This window comes from Bison bison, unplaced genomic scaffold, assembly GCF_000754665.1.
Source record: "Bison bison bison isolate TAMUID 2011002044 unplaced genomic scaffold, Bison_UMD1.0 scf7180017864036, whole genome shotgun sequence".
NCBI classification, from domain to species: domain Eukaryota; kingdom Metazoa; phylum Chordata; class Mammalia; order Artiodactyla; family Bovidae; genus Bison; species Bison bison.
In genome coordinates, this window is record NW_011494608.1 from 5,884,661 (window position 1) to 5,893,844 (window position 9,184).

Below are 9,184 nucleotides of genomic sequence, written 5' to 3' on the forward strand. Positions count from 1 at the left end.
AGATGGTGATGGACACCGGGTGGCCGGTATGGGCGAGGTGCCCGCCGGACATGGAAGCTGCCACAGGAAACACCACGGGAGTCTCCGCATTCTCTGAGCCACACTCCTCTTCCTCCTTTTCAACAACGCTTTAAAGATGTACAACCCACTCAGCCTTCGGCTGTGCCCACAGGCTGCAGGCTGGACGCACCCACGGCCAGTTGGCCATGCCCTGTTCCAGGGCCTTGGCAGTGTGTGGTTCCCATGGAATGTCCAAAGTACGGAGTCCACAGTAATCCTCCGAGTTTAGATCAGATCCCTCAGGAGGGGACTTCAGCCCTTCCTCCAGGAGCCCCCCTCCCACAGGGCACAGCCTCGCATCGGGGTGGCACAGTGCTGACAGCAGGCATGGCCGCACAGGGCACCGCTCCCCCAGGATGGCTCCTGGCAGGCTGTGGGTCTCTTAACTGGGAGGGACAAGGCATGTCCATGTGGCCCTGCTGTTCACCTGTGAGGTGGGCATGCGAGGCCGACCCCACCCCTCAGTTAGTCCCCTGACCCCCGAGTGCTCGCCGAGCCCTGGCACACAGGGATGCCCCTGGTCCCGTCGAGCCTGCCAGGCCTTTGCCCTCGCCACCGGACCTCATCTCTCCTGCCCCCTGATAGCACCACATGGTGCTGAGCCCCCACGGTCCAGTGATCACCCGCCGGCCTCCCCTCAGGACTGCCGGAGCCCCAGGCTCACTGCTGACCACCACGTCCCCAGTGCCCACTCGAGTGCCTGGCACATGGCCTGTGCTCTGCAAGCGTTTGCTGAATGCATGCATGACGTCTCAGACACACTGAGACTGTCCACCCCCTGTCCTCACCTGGATGCCAGCATGACTACACAGGTAGAAGTCAAACTCAGTTGGGTGGGTGATTTTCGTGTCCACGGTTGTGCCTGCTGGAATGTTTCCGCTTTTCCCAACCTTGAGCAACACAAGAGCCCATTAGATGCGGCTGGGGACGGCAAAGTGATGCAAGCAAGCAAACAAGACTCAGCCACACTGTCGTCTATTCCTAAGGCCTTAAGCTGGACTATGCATTTGCTCAGGACTATAGCTCAACATTCAGAAAATGAAGATCATGGCATCTGGTCCCATCACTTCATGGGAAATAGATGGGGAAACAATGGAAACAGTAAGAGACTTTATTTTGGGGGGCTCCAAAATCACTGCAGATGGTGACTGAAGCCATGTAATTAAAAGACACTTGCTCCTTGGAAGAAAAGCTATGACCAACCTAGACAGCATATTAAAAAGCAGAGACATCACATACAAGAGAAAATCGCCCGTATAACCCCTGTGTACCTTCTGCAAGCACTTGCTGAATGTGTGCACGATGCCTCAGAGACACGTGAAAAAGAAAGGAAATATCTGAGAAGAGTGCCTACCTCTGCACCCCCTTCAATGCTGCAGTCTCAAATCTAGACTTCACTACTCCCACACAAGCTCTCACTTTTTGTTACACATTTGAGCCTCCATTAGCATTATACTGTGTTACTTTGCACATTTAAAACCTGTATACATGTATCCTATGCATTTTGCTACTTGCTGTGTTTGTTCCACATTGCAATTTTGAGAAACAGTCATTTGGCAGATAATGTTTATTACTGTTTTGTTTTTTTACTACTTTTCATTGGTATGTAAATGCCAGTATATAAACACACCACAAACTCTTCTGTTAGCAGGTAGATTTGTTACTATTATAAACAACACTGCCAGAATATTCTTACACATGTCCCCGAATGCTAGCATGTGGGTTTCTCCAGGGTAGATCTCTAGAACTGCCAAACTGTGCTCCAAGTTGGCTATCCATCTCCACTCCTGTCCAAAGGGCAGGAGAATCCTCGGCCTAACGATGCACTGACCTTGTGCTGAGTGCTGTGTGTCAGATCAGCCACCCTCCCAGCACTCTCACGAGGCAGTCCAGGCAGAGGCGCTGACAGCTTGTGGTCAAGCAGCCGGAAGCTGCAGGGATGGACTGGAGCCAGGGTTTCTGGCTCCAGACCCTGTGCTCCTCACCATAGCACCCACATCCTGGACAACGTTTGGTGATTTTATCAGGCTAACCTCCTAATGTGAATCCCCCAGACTTTTTCTGTCCTCTGAAATTCTTTCTAGAAGATTATTCTCTGAAGGTTTATTAAAACTTGCCTATAAAAACCTCTGGACGAACTTCATCAAATAAGCCAAGTAGTTTCTCTTTTTTCCCCAGCCTGTGCCACACATTAAGATAGTTTACTCGTGATGCCTTGGTACAGTTTGCCCATAAAACTCTCTGGGCCCGATGCCTTTGGGATGATGACTGGGACTGTCCTCCTCAGCTGATTCTGGTAACTGAAGTCGTTCTACAACTGAGTATTTGCATCTGTTTCTCCTGTTTTCCAACGTACTATCATGAAGCTGTTATCCAGTATGATTCAAATAACACCCCCTCTCTGCTCCCAACATCATCACAAGTATTCTCTCTTTTGTTCAGTCTTGATTGGTTTATATAATCTTCAGCGAAGTATGCCTCACTTGTGTTAATCTGTGCTATGGGCGATTCATTTTCTAGTTCACTATTTTCTATTTCGAGAAAGTGGGGTGCAGGAAAAAGCTGACTTTGATCCCCCTGACTCCTGGCAAGAGAGGTCTGCAGGCTGAGGTGGCAGGGGGGCTGCACACACCAGCTCCTCAGCTGTGCCTCGACCCCTGGGGCTGACATCCTTCCTGCAGATTTAGACTTACTGATGGCTGTCTTTCTAGTTTTACAACACAGCAGCTGTGTCTATACTCTCACCCATAAGTGCTGCGTTAGCTGCACTGCACAGGGTTTGATATGAAATTCTCCTTTTCGTTCATTTCTGATCATTTCACAATTGATTATTCTCTTCACCTTTTTAGTGCATGTGCTTCTTATAATCAATTGAAAAATTTAAGCTTTCTTATGCTTTTTTCTACTACGGATTTAAAACTGTGTAACGGAAAATGTGGTTTGTAGAAGGGTGAGGTCTGGCCATCTTCTGAGACCGCCTGAGGCCAGCTCGTGCTTCAGCTCTGGGCGTGAGCTCGGCCACCACAGGCAGGGCTCTGTCTGCCCCAGCTTGTTTCCTCCACTCTTCCCATTTTGAGTCTTTACTAACTTGTACCTCTCTCACTTTCTGACAGTGGTCTGTTAACACAGACCTCTCTAGTGGTGTGTTTGTCAATTTCTCGCTGAAATTCTGCCCGTTGAGCTTCACCTTTTAACCTTTACATATTTTCAGGCCATGGCATGAGATCCATCCGCGCTTAGAGCAGTCGTATCTTCTCAGGAGACCATCCGTCCCTTTTCCTCACCACTAACTCTCAATTTGCATTATGTCTTTCATTTAGGCCAGAAGCATGTTCAGCACTGTGGTGCCAGGTGGCCTCAGGGGACTGCTCCACGTGGACACCAACCCCCAGTGTACAGCCCTGCTGTGGGCAGTCTGACCTAATGTCCCTCCCTTCCGGGAGGTCTTTTATCTTATGCAGCTAGTTGGACACCATGCAGCTTTAGGACAATGTGTCTAGGTGTGGATTTACTTTTACTCTCCTGTTAGGAATAGGAACAGTGTTTTAATCTAAGGAATCCTATCTCTCCCCAGCTGTGGACAATTCTCAGCAGTCGCATCTTTAAGTCTCGAGCCTCCTGCTCGCACACGGTTCTTACTCTGGAGAAGCCAGGTAGCGTAAGGGAGTCTGGATGCTCCTCCAGACTAGATCCCTGGAGAGGTCCCAGGCCCCCTTCCAGGAGCACCCCAGCTGCCCTGAGGGCTCCCACCTCCCCACATCCTACCTCATCCTTTACGCCACGCTGTCTAGGACCACAGCTGCTCACTGGCTCTGCAGCTTCACCTTTGGCCATTTCTATATGGGATAAAAGTCACCCCCCTAGACGCATCCCAACCTGTGGGGTTTATAGGTTCCAACTGTTCCCCAAGCTGAGGAGAACCCTGCTCCAGTGCCTGTGGCCGGTCCCCACGAGCCCGGGACGCCCGTGTCACCAGGCCCTCGGTGCGGCAGGCTGGATGGGGGGCCCGGGGACGCTCACCCGCTCGTTCTTGTCGGTGCAGAAGAGCCGCGTGTGGTGTCTCTTCTGGACCACGATGAACGTGATGCCTGGCTGGTAGTCCTTCTCTAGCTTAATGCACGCCTCACGGATGGCCAGTAACTCGTGGTGCAGAACCTGAGGAAAGGAAGCAGGACATGCTTGAGGACTGCTACGTTTCAGGGCCTCTTGTTACCTTAAAATGACTCCCTTTATCACATGTACGTTTGATACATATTTAAGTCTTATAGCTCCACTAGCTTGCTGTTAGCTGTTGTGATTCTGTCTCTTTGAGCCTGTTTCTTCACTTCTATCATGGAGCAAATGGCTCCCAGGTTTCGTGGTTAAATGGCTTAGGTTAGATAATGCATAAACAAGCAGAGCATGGTGTCTGGAATGTTCTAAGTGCTACCATCCACAGTGGACTTGAAGGCATGATGGGAAACACACACACAAACCAATCAATCCAACAACTTATTTCTGGATTGGAGAGAATCTACTTAAAGACACACAAGCAAACAAACTCTACTAGCCTAGGTGCTGAGCCGAGTCCAAAACCCAGCTCCACCACTAAGCAAGCCTGTGGCTATCAAAGCCACAAAACCTGTCTGATCCCCAGTTTCCTCAGGTTTAAAATCGGAGTTTTTCCCCACAGTCAGTTTCTCACATCAGGAAGCTTCCATAAGCCTCTTATCCTTCATCAGAGGGCAGGCAGAATGCAAACCACAATCATGAAAAACTAACTGAACTGATCACATGGACCACAGCCTTGTCTACCTCAATGAAACTATGAGCCATGCCGTGTGGGGCCACCCAAGCTGGACAGGTCATGGTGAAGAGTTCTGACAGAATGCGGTCCACTGCAGAAGGGAATGGCAAACCACTTCAGTATTCTTGCTTTGAGAACCCCATGAACAGTATGAAAAGGTAAAAAGATAGGACACTGAAAGATTACCTCCCCAGGTTGGTAGGTGCCCAATATGCTACTGGAGATCAGTGGAGAAATAACTCCAGAAAGAATGAAGAGACAGAGCCAAAGCAGAACAATACCCAGTTGTGGATGTGCTGCTGATGGAAGTAAAGTCCGATGCTGTAAAGAACAATATTGCATAGGAACCTGGAATGTTAGGTCCATGAATCAAGGCACATTGGAAGTGATCAAACAGGAGATGGCAAGAATGAACGTCGACATTCTAGGAATCAGCGAACTAAGATGGGCTGGAATGGGCGAATTTAACTCAGATGACCATTATATCTACTACTGCGGGCAAGAACCCCTTAGCAGAAATGGAGTAGCCCTCATAGTCAACAAAAGAGTCCAAAATGCAGTACTCGGATGTACTCTCAAAAATGACACAATGATTTCTGTTCGTTTCCAAGGCAAATCATTCAACATCACAGTGATCCAAGTCTATGCCCCAATCATGAATGTTGAAGAAGCTGAAATTGAACAGTTATGAGATGACCTACAAGATCTTTGAGAACTAACACCAAAAAAAGATGTCCTTTTTGTCACAGGGGACTGGAATGCAAAAGTAGGAAGTCAAGATATACCTAGAGTAATAGGCAACTTTTGCCTTGGAGTACAAAATGAAGCAGGGCAAAGGCTAACAGAGTTTTGCCAAGAGAATGCTCTGGTCATACTAAATACCCTCTTCCAACAAACAAGAGACAACTCTACGCATGGACATCACCAGATGGTCAATACCAAAATCAGACTGATTATATTCTTTGCAGCTGAAGATGGAGAAGCTCTATTAAGTCAGCAAAAACAAGACCAGGAGCTGACTGTGGCTCAGATCATGAACTCCTTATTGCCAAATTCAGACTTAAATTGAAGAAAGTAGGGAAAACCACCAGACCATTCAGGTATGACCTAAATCAGTGGAAGTGATAAATAGATTCAAGGGATTAGATCTGATAAGACTGCCTGAAGAACGATGGATGGAAGTTCGTGACATTGTACAGGAGGCCGTGATCAACACCACCCCCAAGAAAAAGAAATGCAAAAAGGCAAAATGGCTGTCTGAGGAGGCCTTACAAATAGCTAGGAGTAGAAGATAAGTTAAAGGCAAAGGAGAAAAGGAAAGATGTACCCTTCTGAATGCAGAGTTCCAAAGAATAGAAAAGAGAGATAAGAAAGCCTTCCTCAGCGATCAATGCAAAGAAATAGAGGAAAACAACAGAATGGAAAAGACTAGAGATCTCTTCAAGAAAATTAGAGATACCAAGGGAACACTTCATGCAAAGATTGGCACAATAAAGAATAGAAATGGTATGGACCTAGCAGAAGCAGAAGATACTAAGAAGAGGTGGCAAGAATACACAGAAGAACTGTACAAAAAAGATCTTCATGACCCAGATAACCACAATGGTATGATCACTCACCTAGAGCCAGACATCCTGGAGTGCGAAGTCAAGTGGGCCTTAGGAAGCATCACTACGAACAAAGCTAGGGGAGGTGACGGAATTCCAGCTGAGCTATTTCAAATCCTAAAAGATGATGCTGTGAAAGTGCTGGATTCAATATGACAGCAAATTTGGAAAACTCGGCAGTGGCCACAGGACTGGAAAAGGTCAGTTTTCATTCCAATCCCAAAGAAAGGCAATACTAAAGAATGTTCAACTGCACAATTGCATTCACCTCACACACTAGCAAAGTAATGCTCAAACTTCTCCAAGCCAGGCTTCAGCGATACATGAACTGTGAACTTCCAGATGTTCAAGCTGGTTTTAGAAAAGGCAGAGGAACCAGAGATCAAATTGCCAATATCTGCTGGATCATCGAAAAAGCAAGAGAGTTCCAGAAAAACATCTATTTCTGCTTTATTGACTATACCAAAGCCTTTGACTATGTGGATCACAATAAACTGTGGAAAATTCTGAAAGAGATGGGAATACCAGACCACCTGACCTGTCTCCTGAGTAATCTGTATGCAGGTCAGGAACCAACAGTTAGAACTGGACATGGACCAAGAGACTGGTTCCAAATAGGAAAAGGAATATGTCAAGGCTGTATATTGTCACCCTGCTTATTTAACTTATAATGCAGAGTACATCATGAGAAACGCTGGGCTGGATGAAGCACAAGCTGGAATCAAGATTTCCGGGAGAAATATCAATAACCTCAGATATGCAGATGACACCATGCTTTTGGCAGAAACCAAAGAGGAACTGAAGGGCCTCTTGATGAAAGTGAAAGAAGAGAGTGAAAAAGCTGGCTTAAGACTCAACATTCAAATATCAAATATCATGGCTTCCAGTCCCATCACTTCATGGCGGAGAGAAGGGGAAACAATGGAAACAGTGACAAACTTTATTCTGGGGGCTCTAAAATCACTGCAGATGGTGACTGCAGCCATGAAATTAAAAGATGCTTGCTCCTTAGAAGAAAAGCTATGACCAGCCTAGGCAGCATATTAAAAAGCAGAGCTGTTATTTTGCCAACAAAGATCTGTCTAGTCAAAGCTATGGTTTTTCCAGTAGTCATGTATGGATGTGAGCGTTGGACCATAAAGAAAGCTGAGTGCCGAAGAATTGATGCTTTTGAACTGTGGTGCTGGAGAAGACTCTTGAGAGTCCCTTGGACTGCAAGGAGAACCAACAAGTCAATCCTAAAAAGAAATCAGGCCTGAATATCCATTGGAAGGACTGATGCTGAAGCTCCAATACTTTGGCCACCTGATGCGAAGAACTGACTCATTGGAAAAGACCCTAATGCTGGGAAAGGTTGAATGCAGGAGGAGAAGGGGATGACAGAGGGTGAGATGGTTGGATGGCATCACTGACTTGATGGACATCAGTCTGAGCAAGCTCAGGGAGTTGATGGACAGGGAAGCCTGGTGTGCTGCAATCCATGGGGTTGCAGAGAGTCAGACGTGACTCACTGACTGAAATGAACTGAAAATAGAAGCATTCCCACCTTGAAACCTGCTGTGATGCCTACCATCCTCTGAGTAGCACCAGGGGTTAGGGTACAAGGATACTGGCCCCTGTCTCTCCTCTCCCCTCCCCTGAAGAGTTGGCCCCCAGAACGAGTCCCCCAGCCCAGACTCCCCACAGCCTAGGAGGCAAAGCGTGGAGCCGGAACAGGCCCTGTCTGGTGCGTGCTGAACCGAACCTGCTGGACTGGCCTCGCTCGACTCTGGCCCCTGCCCCCGCCTCTCCTCCCCTCCTGCCGCAGGGTCCTGACCACCCCGCACCCCCCACACCTACCACACAGTGACCAGATAAACCTGGGGGCAGAACAGAAATGCGAGACGCCTTCCTGCAAAGGGACGGAGAGCAGGGCGGAGGAAGCGCGGTGGTGCCCACCTGCTGGAACTGCCCCTCGGAGACGCCGTCGCGGTAGAAGATGATGCGGGTGGGCTTGAAGCGCGTGGACTTGTAGAACTGGATGAGCAGCTCGCGCACCATGGCCGCCAGGTCCTGGATGATCTCCTGCCGGTGCTGCTGCACGCGCACGGTGGCACAGTAGCGGTTTGGGTGGGCGTCCATGCTGCCCACGACCTGCGGGCAGTGGGGTCAGCAGGTGCCGAGGGCCCGTCACGGGCAAGCCCACCACCTTTACGCGGCGTCTGTGTGTGCGGCCCTGGGGTATGTGAATGCATCCCCAAGAATGTAAGTTTGCCCAAGGGACCTAATAAAAAACTCACGACTGTTCAGAACCCCTCTTCTGCTTGTATCGGATGGGGCTGAATTACATCAGCTCAGAGGTGGCCCCTGGAGAGCCTGACAGCGTGCAAAACTCTACTAAGCACGTTGTTTTCCCCAAGCCAGGTGCACAGCCACACGCGACACCCTAAGACTCCCAGCACCAGCAGTGAGGAGTGTCCCTCAGGAACGCCGGCCTGAAAGCAGTTGCCTGCAGGTGCCAACCAGCGGGACCCAGTCAGCGTGCTGGGCACGGGGCTGCACTGGGCCGAGCCACTGCGCTTTCATCGCTAATCAATCACAGAGATGCTGGGCAGGCAGGAACACACATGGACAGAGGGACGTGGGAAGCGATACTCACGGCAGCAATGGACGGCTTCTTCCCATCCCCGGCGGGGGGGTGAGTGACATCTGCCCCCAGAAAGATGACAGGCTGCTGGAACACCGGAGGGCC

The 9,184-nt window shown here is 49.2% G+C and overlaps 1 protein-coding gene across 1 annotated transcript in view; it reads right to left on the reverse strand.

Moving 5' to 3' along the window:
• Positions 1 to 9,184, reverse strand: part of AGO2 (argonaute RISC catalytic component 2) — a 90,117-nt gene that overhangs the window by 13,130 nt on the left and 67,803 nt on the right. Inside the window, exons 15-18 of the mRNA XM_010834809.1 lie at positions 9,092 to 9,181; positions 8,392 to 8,586; positions 4,081 to 4,215; positions 849 to 950 (exon numbers count right to left, since the gene is read on the reverse strand). Of these exons, the coding sequence (XP_010833111.1) occupies positions 849 to 950; positions 4,081 to 4,215; positions 8,392 to 8,586; positions 9,092 to 9,181 (522 nt within the window). The remainder of the gene's footprint in view (positions 1 to 848; positions 951 to 4,080; positions 4,216 to 8,391; positions 8,587 to 9,091; positions 9,182 to 9,184) is intronic.